Source organism: Arvicanthis niloticus, chromosome 13, assembly GCF_011762505.2.
Source record: "Arvicanthis niloticus isolate mArvNil1 chromosome 13, mArvNil1.pat.X, whole genome shotgun sequence".
Lineage (NCBI taxonomy): Eukaryota > Metazoa > Chordata > Mammalia > Rodentia > Muridae > Arvicanthis > Arvicanthis niloticus.
This window is the reverse complement of record NC_047670.1, coordinates 31441371-31456677: the sequence shown is the minus strand read 5'-3', so window position 1 is coordinate 31456677 and position 15307 is coordinate 31441371. Positions and strand designations below refer to the sequence as shown.

The window sequence follows — 15307 nt, the reverse complement described above, 5'->3', positions numbered from 1 at the left end:
AATGCAAAATAAATAATTTTTTAAAGCAAAAAAGGGGAGCTGAATATATAGTTAGTGAATGCCTAGCATGTACCAGGTTAAGTCTCTAGTATTAAAAAAGAAAAAATAATAAAATAGAAAAATGTGTTACCCTAGTTTAATTCAAGGACCTTCTTTTATAGACATAAATAAATATACATACAAGAATGTTTGGAGTAAAAAAATCAGAAAGTGCAAACACCTGAAAGCGACTCTTTATGACAGTGGTTGAAACAATAATTAACATTACATTACAGTGATTACAGTTAATTTCAAATACTAAATAGTTTTATGCTGATAGTGAAAATGGGCTAGAGAGGGTGATCTTAATTCTAGTATTACATCTCCTAGGGTGTACTGTATGGCACTATTTAGAAGAAACATAAGTGGAATAAATCTATAGAAAGGCCCCAGTAAAAGAAATGGACCCAGGAATAAAAGGAAGCAGAACAGGGAAAGGTTATTTAGCTTCTCTTTATACAGATTCACTTCAAAATGCTCTCACAATAGAAAACTTTGCCAAAACTAATGAAAAAGAGCTGCACCTTTTCCCTTCCTTTGTTAATCTTACCTATAAATTTTTTCTTAAATTAATTCCTTCATTATCCAAGCTTGTTGATGGAAACTGTTTCCTTGGTAATGAACCATCTGGTTCCTTGTTACTACTTTTTAATTGATACCTTGACATATTATTTAAACAATGCACTTGTATTTGACTTCAAATTAATGTCCACTACTTAATTTGAGGAGACATTGTTTTCTTAAACAGTTGGATATCAAGTGTTATTCACAGCATGAATTTTACTTATGTATTCATTGATTGTGTATCTGTTGTGTTTGTGCTTGGTTGGCTATCTAGATCCATGTTTGGCTCATTGGAATTGAAGATTGTATTAAGAAAAACCTGATCTGAGCTTAAGACTTTGGTGGAGAATCTCTGAACAATGTCTTTTAATGCTAACAAGTGAACCCATGTAAAGATCAGTGACTCCGGACTTGGGATACTGTCCCATACATCTATGAGACATAGATGAGTTCAGTGTAGTTGATTTCCCTTCTAAGGACCCCTCCTAACCCTATACTTGTATTTCTTGCTATACTTCTAGAATCAAAACAAAAGGACGTTGGGGACTATGCTGATATAGGACAGATTGGAGTGACTCAGTAGATAGACACAGAAACTCTGTGAATCTGGACACTAGCTGTACATACACTCACATGTTCAGAATTAAAATATTAGAGAATCAGAAATAAGGAACAATGGGAAACTGCATGCTGGTGTAGTATGAACAATAGTATCACAATGGTATTTTCTTACCTCATAAGGACACAGGAAGAAAAATACTATTAAAACTATCAAACTGAGAGTCCATTTTTTTCTCATTTTACTTTCTTTGAAAATAGATTTTTTTTCATACAGTATATTCTGATTACAATTTCTCCTCCATTGACTTCTCCTAGATCCTTTCACCTTTCCATCCATTTAAATCTACAGCATTTCTGTCTCTCCTTAGAAAACAAACAGGCCACTTCAGCCAGTGAAGCAGGTGGGCTAACCGCAGATCTTGCAGATCTTTTTTTTTTTCTTCATTCCCTCAAACCTAATCTCCCAGTCCCATCCCCCCATTTCTGCAGCAGATCACTTTCTGTGGCCTTCCATTCTCTCTGCCTACTTCTACACTGGAGCACACAGATCTTCCTCTCCAAACTTTCTTTGTTACATTCATTGGTATATCCCAAGTCCCAACTCCAATAGATAATTTTTGGAAACACACAGTACACTGGTGGCAGTGAAGCAGGTATGTTTTCTGCATATCTTGACATTTTCCTCCATTTCTTCAACTTCATTCCCCAGTCTCATCCCCAGCTCTGTAGCAAAACAGCAGTTGAAGATTCTCTTCTCTGACCCAATTTTCAGGGGACTAGAAACAGAAGCCAATGGAATAATCTGCTTTCCTCCCTTCAGTTGACCCCAGGCCCCGCCCCGAGCCCATCTGCCTTACTGCCAACTCTCCAAACCTAAAACCACATTATACCTGGAACCTCCAATGGTCATACCTATCAGGATTCCAGAACAATTTTCTTCCAGAGAACACACAGCCACAACTCTGTCTTAAGAACCAGAGAGGGCTACAGAAAACAAGGAACAAAACACAGACAAAAAAAAAAACAAAAAAAAAAAAAAAAAAAAAAAAACAACAAAAATAAAAAAATAAACACAAAAAAAAAAAAACAACAACAACAAATGTCAGCACCTTGAATTATACAATTATACTCTTTCTAAACCCAGATGACTAGATGCTAGCTGCTAGGAATATCATAAAGGTTCTTAAAGAGGGAACGAATAAAAAATGAATAAAACAGGTTAAGATGTGTAAGAAAAAAATTAATCAACAAATAAGAGCCAAACTGTGGGAAATCTGTAAATGAAAAATGTAGGAACCCAAACAGGAACCTCAGAGGCAAGCCTCACCCAAAGAATACAAGAGAGAATCTCAGCCATTGATGATAAGATAGAAGAAATAGATACCTTAGTCAGAGAATGTTAAATTTTAAAAATTTCCCCCCACATAACATCTAAGAACTGAGATACTACGAAAAGACCAAATCCAAGTCTAATAGGTATAAGGGAAGAGGAAGAAACCCAGGTTAAAGGCATAGGAAATATTTTCAACAAAATTATAGAAGAACATTTTCCTAACTTAGAGAAGGATGTGCCTTTCAAAATACAAGAATCATAAAGAAAACCAAATAGACTGGGATAGAAAACCAGTCAAATAAATCAAAACAATAAATGCACAGAACAAACAAAGAAACTTCAAAGCTGCATGGAAATAAAGACTAAGTAACATATAAAGATGGACACAGAATAACACAAGAATTCTTAATATAGAATCTAAAAACCAGAAGGGACTGGACATATGTTCTACAGACCTTAAGAGAGCACAGATGCCAGCCCATACACAGAAAACCTTTCAATCACAACAGATGGAGAAAATAAGTCATCCTATGATAAAATCAAATGTAAACAATAGCTATGTATAAATTCTGCCCTATAAAAGGTACTAGAAAGAAATCATCAACCTAAAAAGTTAACCATACCTAAGAAACACAGATAATGACTAATCCCAGAGCAGTAAATCAAAAGAAGGTAAACACATACACATACCACCACCACCACCACCAGCACCACCAGCACCACCACCACCCACCACTACCACAACAACAAAAAAGAGGAATCAACAAATCCTGATAAATCTCAATATCAGTGGACTCAATCCCACCCCCCCAGACAAGACAAGCTACCCGAATAGATGTAAAATTAGAATCTATCCTTCTGCTGCATCCAAGAAACACACCTTAAAAATCAAGTATAGATACTACCTCCTAGTAAAAGAATAGAAAAAGTTACTTCAAATACATGGACACAAAGGGCAAGCTGGTAAAATTATTTTAACCTCTGACAAAAAATACTTCAAGCCAAAACTAATCAGAAGAGATAGAGTAGGACACTACATACTTATCAAAGAAAAAAAAGTCCACCAAAAAGCTGATTTAATTCTTAGTATCTCTGAAGGAAAGACAAGGACACTAGTTCATAAAATATTTTTTAAAACCAAAATCTTCTCCAGCCTCAATCACATATTAACCCTCAAACATTGGTAGTGAGAGATTTTAGTACCCTACCCTTACCAATAGACAGTCCATTCAGACAAAAACTAAAGAGTAATTCTGGAGCAAACTGACCTTATGCAACAAATGGAACTAACAGATCTTTACAGAACATTTCACACAAATACATTTCATGGAACTTTCTCCAAAACTCATCTCCTACACAAAGCAAGTCTCCATAGATATTACAAAATTAAAATAACACTCTGCATCCTGTCTGACTACCACAGAATAAAATTGGATATTGACAACAACAGAAAGCTTACAAACTCGTGAAAACTGAACAACTCTCTACTCAGTAAAAACTGGGCCAAAATAGAAATGAAGAAAGAAGTTAAAGACTACCTAGTATGGGAAGAAATCAAATAAACCACATAACCAAGTTCATAAAATATGACAAAGGTTAAAAGGTTCTAAGAGGTCATAGCACTAAGTACCTACATAAAAAATCAGAGATCTCATACTAGTATGTTGACAGCATATCTGAAAGCCAAAGAACAAAAGGAAGTAATCACACCTAAAAGGAGTAGATGACAAGAGAAAGAAGGTCAAACTCAGGTCTGAAAATATTTTCAAATAGAGAAAAAAAGAAAGAAAAAGAAAAAAAAAGAACAAAAAATACAAAGAATCAATGAAGCCAAAAGTTGATGCTTTAAGAAAATTGATAAAATTAATTAAAAGGTGCAGAAAAGGTATTCACAAAATTAGAAATGTAAAGAGGACGTAACATAGGCACTGATGAAATCCAGAGACCTATAAGGGCATTTTATGTCCTTGGGCAACTGCACTCCACCAAATTGTAAAATCTAAAAGAAATGATGATTTCCTCAATGTATACCACTTATCAAAGTTAAATCAAGATCAGATAAGCAATTGAAGCAGACCTGTAACCCTTTGTGAAATAGAAGCAGTTATTTAAAATCTCACAAACACAATAAAACAACCAACCAAAACTATAACAAAACCAAAAGAACAAACAAACAAACAACAAAGCCCCCCAAACCAACGAACAAACAAACCAACCGCCAAAAAAACCCAAAAACAAAAAAACCAACAACCATGGTCAGATAGTTTAAGTGCAGAATATACCAGACTTTAACAGAAGAGTTAATGCCAATATTTCCCAAATTGTTTTGCAAAATAGAAACAAGAGATATTCCCCAATTTGTTTTGTGAGACTGAAGTTACTCTGATGCCCAGAACACATAAAATCCAGTAAAGAAACAGAATTACAGAATTACCAATTTCCTTTGTGAGAATTGCTGCAAAAATTCCCAACAGAATCCAAGAACACCCCCAAAAGATCACCCGCTATGATCAAGTAGGTTTCATCCAAGAGATGCAGGATAGTTCAACATATGTAAATAGATAAACGTAACACACAATATAAACAAAGGAAAGAGTATAAAAAACTACATAATTATCTCATTAGTTGAAGAAAATATATTTGACAAATCCAAAAATCTTTTATGATAAAAGTCCCAGAGAGATTAGGGATATAAGGGACATACTTCAACATAATAAAGACAGTTTACAGAAAATACATAATCAACATCAACTTAAATGTAGAGAAAAATCAAACAACTTCACTAAAGTTAAGGAAAGGCAAGGTTATCCACCCACTCTATACCCATTCAAGACCTAAAGTTTGCTTATTGCCAGAGCAATAAGCACAGGAGATCAGGGGTATAGAAATTGAAAAGAAAGAAGTCAGAGTATCTTTATTTGCAGGTGATATAATAGTAATACACAAGGGAATTTAAAATTGCTCAGGGAATGTCTGTAGCTGTTAAACACTTTCAACAAAGTAGCTGGATAAAAATTTAACTCAAAAAAAAAATCCCAACCTAGTAGCTCTTTTATATACAAATTACAAACAGACAGAAAAGGAAATGAAGGAAACAACACCCTTCATAATTACCTCAAAAATATATATTCTGTGGTAACTCTTAAAAAGCAAGTGAAAGATTTGTATGATCAAGACTTTAAGACTTCAGAGAAAGAAATCAAATCAGAAGGTGGAAAGATCTCCCATGCTCGTGCATAGCAAAAATAGCCATTTTCCCCAAAGAAGTCTAAAGATGCAATGCAATCTCCACTGAAATTCAAACATAATTCATCGAAAAAAATGCAAAACGGAACTACTTTGAGAATTTCCCTTACACCTGTCAGAATGACAAAGACCAATACAACTAATGACAAATCATGCTGGTGAGGATGTGAAATCCGAAGCACAAATCCATTGCTCATGGGAGTGCAAACCTGTCCAGCCTCTGTGGAAATTGGTGTGGCAGTCCTCAGAATGATGAGAATGGACCTACTCCGAGATGCAGCCATTTTACTCTTGACTGTAAAGCTAAAGTGTGTTTCATCCTACCACAGAGACACTTGCTCATCATTGTTCATTTCTGCTCTATTCATAATAGCTAGATATTGGAAACAGGCTAGATGTCGTTTTAACAGAAAAAAGGATAAAGAAATATGTGGTACATTTGCAAAATGGAATATTACTCAGATGATAAAAGAGAGAAAATTATGAAACTTGTAGTTAAATGGATGAAACTAGAAAAAAACCATCATTCTGAATGAGGTAACTCACACCCAGAAAGACAAATATGGTATTTGTTTGCTTATATGTAGACGCTAGCTTTTAAGTCTTCCACAAACAAGCTACTGCAATGGATGCTAATCTTAATCTGGAAAAGTAAATCTCATCTTAGATCTGCTGCAATATAGGAAAATAGATCATGTTCCCTGCAGTATGACTTCCCTAGCTTCCGGGCAGTCGTTTGATCCAGATGTTCAGCATTGTCTTTGCTACACAATTCTTGAAAGACTGCCTGCCTTGCTCCTTGAGGAATAAACTGAGCAATAAGATGACACAGATAAATTAATGTTTCCAGACATCCATTTTCTGAGGGGACTTTCAGTTTGGCCTCCCACATATTGCTATGTTCACCTTCTTACATCTCGAGTTTGCAGAGACATATGAGTCTCATATTTTTCATTGGCTTGTCCTTAGGTGGCCCAGAAGATAGTCCAGTCACATAGAGGTGGCTAAGTTTAGTCTCTGAATGGTATTGTTTTCCCTAGATAGGGGTTCAGTTTAGAACAGGGAAAACACCACTATTGAAAATATTGTTTTAATTCATCAAATACTACTTCTTACTATGTCAGCACTGGCTCACAACAAATAAATGAAATCTGGAAGAGCATGAGTACAAGGTGTAGTAGGTGTTACTTGGCCAACGAAGTTGATATCAGTGGTCTATCTATTCTTCCTTATTCAGGCAGGGCTAGTTCTTCTGTGTGACATGATTCAGTTAGTACAGTACCAGTCATGCTTACACAAGCAGCAGGTCATTGTATTAAGGAGGGAGAATAAGTCATATTTTATTTCTCTTTTTAAACAATTGCCCATGGTAGTTCTCTGGAACCATAAGAAAAAGCAGTGCCTGAGTTTTCTTCTCTTTGAAACAAGGACTGTTTTCTCCATATACATGTCATCAGTGCTAAAAATGAAATAATGGATGAGCCTTTTCATAAACTCTAAAGTGATGTGCAAATAATTTGCTAAAAAGATACTAGTATTGTCAAGTGGCCACTAGAGACCTGAAATGATGCTTATAGAGTCCTCAAATCAAGAACAATCACGGTAAATAACCTCCAAATATTAAATTATTTAGATGACATTTCACATGACTATCTGGAGTTCAGACTTTACTGCATGTATTTACAATCCATCCCTAAAAGAGCAAAGATAGCTATAAAATATAATTTGGAAGACTTTTATTGTATGATAGGCAATTGCAGATCAAATAATTTGGTGCATAAAAGCAGGCAGACTCATTAGGGAGTGAAATGGCATGGGCTGTGATGGTTGATGAAAGCATCTTAAAAGAGGTACCAGGTTATACTAGTGCAGTTTCATAGGCTAAATCAAGAAAAATGATAAAGATAAGTTGATGTCTGACCTATGCCTCCCAACAATGGCTGGAGGACAGCAGAATGTGTTGCCCAGGGTGGACAATAGCTGATTCAGTGCTTCATAAAGGAGGAGGAAGAGGAGGAGGAAGAAGAGGAAGAGGAAGAGGAGGAGGAGGAGGAGGGACAAAAATGCAAGAACCAGTCTGATTCTCCCTTGGAATTTGCTAAGCCTTTTATTTGGTAACATTTACAGAATCCCTGAGGCTATATCAAATATTATACTAAGTCTTTCATGTGGCTCAACTCCTTCTTCCTCACAGTGACACCATGACATAGAGAATTCTCTTTCCCATGTTGCAAGTGAGAAAAACCATGGTTTGATAATGTTTGCCCTGAAGTTCATTTAATCCCATTACAAGCCCACTATTATTTCCACTTTAGGAATAAATGATGGTAAGTCCACGTGGAAAAGTAAAGAAAGAGGGAAATACAAGTGAATGAAAAGTGGGGTCTTGGGATTGTGTGCCATGGAAGACTGAACGTGAGTTTGAAGTGGAACTAGAAGCTAATATGAAGTTCCAAAAGGGGGCAGGAAGTTGTGGCCTTTCCTAGGTGGAGATGCATTTGTAAAGCCAATTTGTTAAGCCTATGAATAAATTTGTGAATGAAAGTGAAAAGAAAGCAATCTTATGGTGACCAGTAAAAGCACCAGAAGGGGGCAGAAGAAATAATGATAGCTGAGTTACATGTTACTTGTTTAGGTTTTAAAATAAGCTTCTAATGCATATGATAACCATTTTTTTAAAGTTGAGGCCACTAAAAGTTTATGGCAGCAAGGCTAATTTATATATATATATATATATATATATATATATATATATATATACATATATATAATTATTTTATATATATACATATATTTTATACATATTTTATATATTTTATACATATATATGTATAATATGTACATACATATTTACACATATATGTATACTCTATATTATTATAAATACATGTATGCACATATATGTACATGTATATGTACACACATATATATGTATAATATGTATACATATATAATACACACATATAATTATTGAAGGTTTCAAATTTAAAATCATATATATATATTTTCAAAGTCAACAAGTTTTATCAATATGCATGAGCCTGTTGCTATGGTCTTAATCAGAGATTTGTACATACACAAATAGTTACATGAGAGAATTGGGGAGAGGTACAGAATAAGGATTATGCCTTTACTAAAATGAGACAAATAAGTTTTAAAATCACCACCCCTGACTCATGGTTACACTTTGATGAATAAGGGTTTTATACTTTCCCTCCTAACCTAGCTTTGAAATGTTATCTTGGCATTTACTCACAAGAAATGGGGAGGGAGAAGTGGTCCCAAACACACTCAACATGGAATCTAAAAGTTAAAGAAGCCAAGTTACTTGCTCATATGCTCTGTGAAAGTCACTTGCAAAGACCAGACAGCTTAATATGTACAGATGACCTCATCATTGTGATCCTGTGCCATGTTAGTCATTGATCTCATAGATCTCTTTTTCTAATGCTAACTTGTCAAACCAAACAACCAATGTACAGACTGTCGGAACATGGATAAAGAAACAGGATGGATGAAAAGGTCTAGATCCTTAGCTCTACAGCCACCAATGCCAGTGAGACTGGCACAGCATTACTGTGCCACACTCGACCTCAAATTCACAAAATTGGGCCCAAATCAAATGATATTGAGGGTTGCCTGGCAAGTGGTAGACATGTAGCCTAAGGATGTGAGAGATTCAAATCCTCTTGGGAGTATACAACTTTATATATGAGTAATTGACAAAACCCTTCTTACTGGAGGTTGAGAATTATTTGGAGCAATAACTAAAACTGCATCAATTCTGCAATGTCAAATAATAAGGAGGATGACCAAATATATGTCCCCTTTCTATGGTTAGTCACTTTTTCAAGAAATGTTTACTTCTCCCTGTGGGGGTGATCTTCACCCGTCTTCCCTCACAGCATGACCTCTATGAGTAAAAAATAGCTGTGATACACATATACCATACATGTATTGGTTTGTGTTCAGGTGTGTGCCCTCATCTCTCCATGTGTAAGTTCTACGAGGACCAATGAAAGTTTAAATAAAACCCAAATCAGCTCATTTCTGGCTCCATCTAATACTACATCACATGCGGCATGGTTTGAGGGCCATGCCCTGGCAAGCTGGAACATTCAGCAGGCTGATTGCAAAAGAGAATACAAATGGAGCTATGCCGAACCCAAGTTCAATGTGCCCTTTCCAGCTCAGTGGCATCACACTAGTGACTCTAACTCTGAGCCTCAGTTTATTTATATGGCCAATAAAAATTATATATCTTTTGAAAAGTTTATTGAGATAATTAAAGGGGATCATGGTGGCACAGTACTTACATAGTTTCAAACGATAATTCTTTATTTGACACGTGTTAGTAGAGTAAAACAATGCTTACTTCCAAATAAATGAAGCACCAGTTTTAATGATTAATGAAGGCATATGCATCATTTTAACATACTTTAAGTGTCCACCAATGGACTGAGGCGATTTGCGTTCAATGTCCTGTGATAATGAACAAGCAGCTATTATCATCAGAAGGTAGCCAGTGACTGTATTTTTAAGTATAATATATGATAACTATAAAGTATGTCATGGAATGACTACACCTAGACAAGAGGGCAAGCGAGTTCAAGAATAACTGAAGCTCTAATGGACCTTGGGAGTTCTATTTGGCCTTTCTAAAGATTATTTCTTTGTGCATATGCTTAGAATATTGATAATAGATATGGATCCTGGGAAATTAAACAGGACAGTGTATTCAAATTCTACTTGCAGTTTGCCAAGCATCTTCTAAATACCCTAACCGATTTAAAAGTCTTCAAATTTTTTCTTATTTTATTCTTATCCATGTTGTTTACAACTAAAACCACCAGAGGTCAGACTTTCACATAAGTTGCTAAGAGATTGCAGTGAGAGGGATTAAAAAAAAAGAAGAACTTTTTTTTTTGGTTTTTTTTTTTTGTTTTTTTGTTTTTTTGTTTTTTTTGCTAAGTAGTATAAAACAAACATTTCAGGAATAAAAAGAAATATAATGGGTAATTGAAAGAAGTCTTGGTAACTAGAATGCTTAACACAAAAATTGTTACTTGGTGCACGTGAGAGGCAGGCAAAAGAAAGATAAGCCAAATTTGTTAAATATGCATTTGCGATACTGGTACGAGATTAATTTATAGTGATCCTTATATCTTCAAAATAAGAAATATATTTGATGAAGGCCAGGTTTTCAAATAAAGAAGCTGAACCCTAAGTAGATCAAATCGAATCTAGTTTCCCTATTCCCCCCCCCCCCCGTGGTAGGATGCAATTCAAAAACTATGCTGAAAATCATGCCTGTCTATTGAACAGCATATTCTATAACTGGATAGCATTATTGGTGCTTCATCTGCAGGTCTGAATAATTTATTTGGTTCCCGCTCTCCCTAACAAATTTAGAGTTACGTTTTTTTAATTGTCTGTTTCTCGGAGAAACTGGAAATTTCTGAGCACAGTATTGCTGTGCTGGTAAATATAAATGAGATGGTTATCCAAGGAGGAAAGATACTGAAGGAAAAACTATCATTTGGCTCCTTAAAATCTCTCCTTGGCCATCAAGCTATGTTTCCCCCTTGCGAGGAGTGCCTTCTTGGAATTGGGAAGGGCCTATTGCAGTTCTTACAGGGAATGAGGTATGGTTTATATTCCAAAGAAGGTCCCATGTGCAATCACCTGTAATGCTGTGCCTAGGACAGAGGAAAGGCATCAGTACACATGCTAAGGTTGTTGCACTGTGACGGCAGTTCATGAAGATCCACTGCAATCAGGAGCTCATCCAGAGTTTGCAATCCATTCCCAAGCTTGCAACCTAGAGACAAGTCCTAAGACAGGACCATTATCTTACCTTCAAACCTATGTCGTCCGACTTGGTGCCTAGGACTCGGTGCCTAGAACTTGGGGAGTATTCAGTACCTTCCAGAATCATGGAATCTTTTTACTGAGGAGGGAACTTAGAACGACTTTGGTGCAAAGGCCACAGGCTCCACAAGAGGAAACCATATCCTCATCTACAAGATGTGGGGTTCTGAAACTCCGTGTTCTGAAACACTCTCTTAGCACCTCCTTCAAGGTATGCTTACAGCTCTATCCTCCCACACCAGCTTAGAATTTGCCCACAGTTCTCTGTGGGCTCAGGAAGAGAGTTAAGCTTCCAAAATTTAAAACTGTACTTGAATTTACAATGAGAATACTCTACCTTTGCATTAGGTGAAGACATGACTAAAGAAACTCATGCTACTGGCTCTCAATAAACACTATTATAGGTTGATGTGATAAAGTCAAATAAAGTTGTTTAATTTTTTAAAAGGTAGATGTCTTTTTTTTTTATAAAGACTTGCATTGTATGATAAATTAATTCAGTGTCCGCAGGTAGATGAGAGTCATCCTGAACTTAAAATTCCTCTGCTTCAACCTCCTGAATGCTGTGGTACCTGGCTGATTTTGCAAAAATTTAAGATTTTTACTACATATTGCATGCAGTCTTTGGGAAGCCAGAACTAATGCATGCTTTTCTTAAGCTCATTCTGCAGACTTGTTCCTGTCAATACAATTTCTGTTGTCATCTGCTCTGCAGTATCGTGCCTGGGCCTCAACTCAATACCTTTTCAGAAAACCAACACAAAACAGTTTATCTCTTTATTGCTTATGACGCTAATACATTGTTTGTTGTAATAATGTACCTAAGATGGGGACTGACAGTAAATAGGCAATGTCTACTTGAATTGCAAGGGACATAGTTCTTAGATGGGAATGTATTATGTTTAGGGTATTTAATTAACAGCTTCTTGTATATTTTTATTTTATTGTGAAAATTGTAGTTTTTCTTCAAGGGGGAAAAAACCTCAGCTAGATTCTCTTAATTGCACAATTGAGAAAACCTTCAATATCCAGTCTTCAGGACACCACAGGGAAAACACAATTTCCTTGTATTCTCTGAGAAGTCCAGTAATAGATTTAAGTAAATACTATTTCTAACCAAAACTTTCCTCTCTGAACATTTGCCCTTGCATTATTCATTTATTCACCAAGGAAATGATTTGGAAGCCCCAAGGTCTTACTGTGACTCCCTCCATTTATTTTATGGTATCAAAGGTTAGGAGCTGGATTGCAATCACCGGAGAAAATTAATTCAATGATTAAGAAAAATGCACTTTAAGCAATACACATTTAAATAACTGACAAGCAGTGAGCCATGTTTCTTTCCTTTCTTTCCTTTTTCTTTTAAATCCTTCTTTTTCCTACTTGAGATTTTAAGCAGCTACAATTCTTTCCCCCAGTAGCCTCAGGAAGCATAGCATGAATTACTAATAGGAGAGAACCAATCTGCAGTGCAGCGACCACTTTCAGAACAAAAGGGTAAGAGCTGACACAAGGAAAACAGATTTATTTAACTGCATGCCCACCACCAACATTCCCCTGCCCCCTGGCCCCAAGCAAAAAAAAAATACCAACAGCAGCCAGTGCTAGAAGGATATTTGAACCTTAGACCTTGACTCTACTTGGGGGGCGGGGGAAACAATATTTTACCATTTTCAAGCTGAAGGCAGTTGACCTCAGAGATTCCACTTTCAAATAAAAAATATTTATTTGTATACGACTCTCAATCTTTAGTTAAAAAAATAATACCCACTGGAACTTAGGATCCCATTAATTACAAAATATATACTCCAGAAAAAAAATTATTTTTGACCTCCTAGCTAAATTTCTGTTTAGAATCAGTGTGAGTGAGAAAAGAGAGGAAGAATGGTCGCTTTGGAACAGAGGAAGGTGGTCTAATGGAAAAGGTTGTACATCCTCACCTCCATCTAAATACAATGGAGAGTATCTCAGGGTCCTCAGAGGTTGACATCAGACTTATATTCTAGGATTCCACCTTTTCCCACCGTCTCTAACCTACCACCAAGGGAAGCCTATAGTAAATAACTAGTAGTCTACTGATTTCCAGAATAGACAGGAAGTCAGAGGAAACTAGGAAGGAGGGGAGAGAAGTCACACGGCAGCTAGGGTGGATTTGGGGTGAGGACAGAGATCCTATATATTGTATGAAATTTAAGGTTTCTTCCTCACCTTTAGGTCCTGGTGAAATTGTATGTGTGGCACAGACTTCTGCAGCAGATCGACTATCAACATCCAGGCCCAGACTCTGAAAGTGCAAAAGAAAGAGGAGCAGCAGGATGAGTTGTTTGCTTCGAAGCAGGAGTCTAAAGCCATTCATGGCTGTGGTTCTTCAACAGAGGGTCTCCAAGACATATGAAATAAACAGCATTATTTTTTAAAGTAAAACCTACTACAGAGAGAGAGAGAGAGAGAGAGAGAGAGAGAGAGAGAGAGAGAGAGAGAGAGAGAGAGAGAGAGAGAGAGAGAGAGAGATCTGGAAAGTACATTCCAGAAATGGCTGCAAAGACAAGCAAGAAGGCACTCTCTTGGTTGTTTATTTTCTCAGGATCCCAAATGAACCATACATTGTCCAGACTGTTTCTTTTCAAATGACAACAGTTTATTGAAAATTATCTCTAAACTAAACACTCTGATGTCTAGGTCAATGGAAACCTCCCCACAAGCAGAGAGAATAGAGCTGACTGGTACTTAGACCTCCCACTGGCTACTTATTTTGCATTGAGTTTAAACATTGCATTCCAGGAGTGTTGGGGAGGTTGTGACCTGAGACTTCTGCACATTTTGCAAACATTATGTGTGGCTTTGAGTTTCTCATAATGTGGTGCTTGTTACTGAATGTGACAGTTGATCACAGATGTTCTTAATATTTTCTATGACATACCTCTTTCTGCTGAGAGCATAAATTGCCCTGAGAGTAAGCTCCAGATGAATGAATTTTTCTGGAAGTCAATCTGGCAATAAGTAGGAAAGCTATTAAAAAATGCATATAATTATGGCCTGGTACTTGCCCTTCTAGCACACTATCTCAAGGAAATAACATAAAATGAGAACAGCTTTATTTGAAAAAATTGGTCAAGATAGGAAAGGACATGATTTGTCTATCTCCATAGTAATAGCTGACAAGTTATGGTAAAATACAAATATGTGGGGGATGATGCTTGTCGCAAGCTCTTTACTTACTCGTGGAGAAAGTGTCCAATAATATTTCTTAAGCAGCAGATGATTTTTATATTGACTGTATAAGTTTAATACAGACATGTAGACATTATGGTGATTGAGGTCTCTGTATTTCTCTATGTATCTCTATTCTCATATAACTGTGTTTCACTATGAACAGTCTAGATTTGATTGTAATTTATTAGAAAATTAGAATCAATCATTTACATTGGAGAGACCTCTTATATTCTTTTTAAATTTTGTGTTTCTCTGTCTCTCTATGTCCCTCTCCCTTCCTTTTCTTTCTCCCTCCTCTATTCTTTCCATCCTCATTCTCCCTCTCCCTCCCGCCTCCCCACCCCCCTTTCTCTCTTCTGTGTGTACACATGGATGCAGGTATGGGCAAAAGCAAGCATGTGTGCATGTAGAAGCAAGGACTCAACATTAGGTGTCAAGCGCTCTCTACCTTACTTGTGAGATAATGTTTTACTGTACCTA

At 36.3% G+C, this 15307-nt stretch overlaps 1 protein-coding gene across 1 annotated transcript in view; it reads right to left on the bottom strand.

The window, feature by feature from the left end:
* Nucleotides 1-14204, bottom strand: part of Colec10 (collectin subfamily member 10) — a 43927-nt gene extending 29723 nt beyond the window's left edge. The window contains exon 1 of the mRNA XM_034517067.2: nt 13823-14204. Coding sequence (XP_034372958.1) covers nt 13823-13970 — 148 coding nt within the window. The 5' untranslated portion in view covers nt 13971-14204. The remainder of the gene's footprint in view (nt 1-13822) is intronic.
* Nucleotides 14205-15307: the final 1103 nt, after the last annotated feature.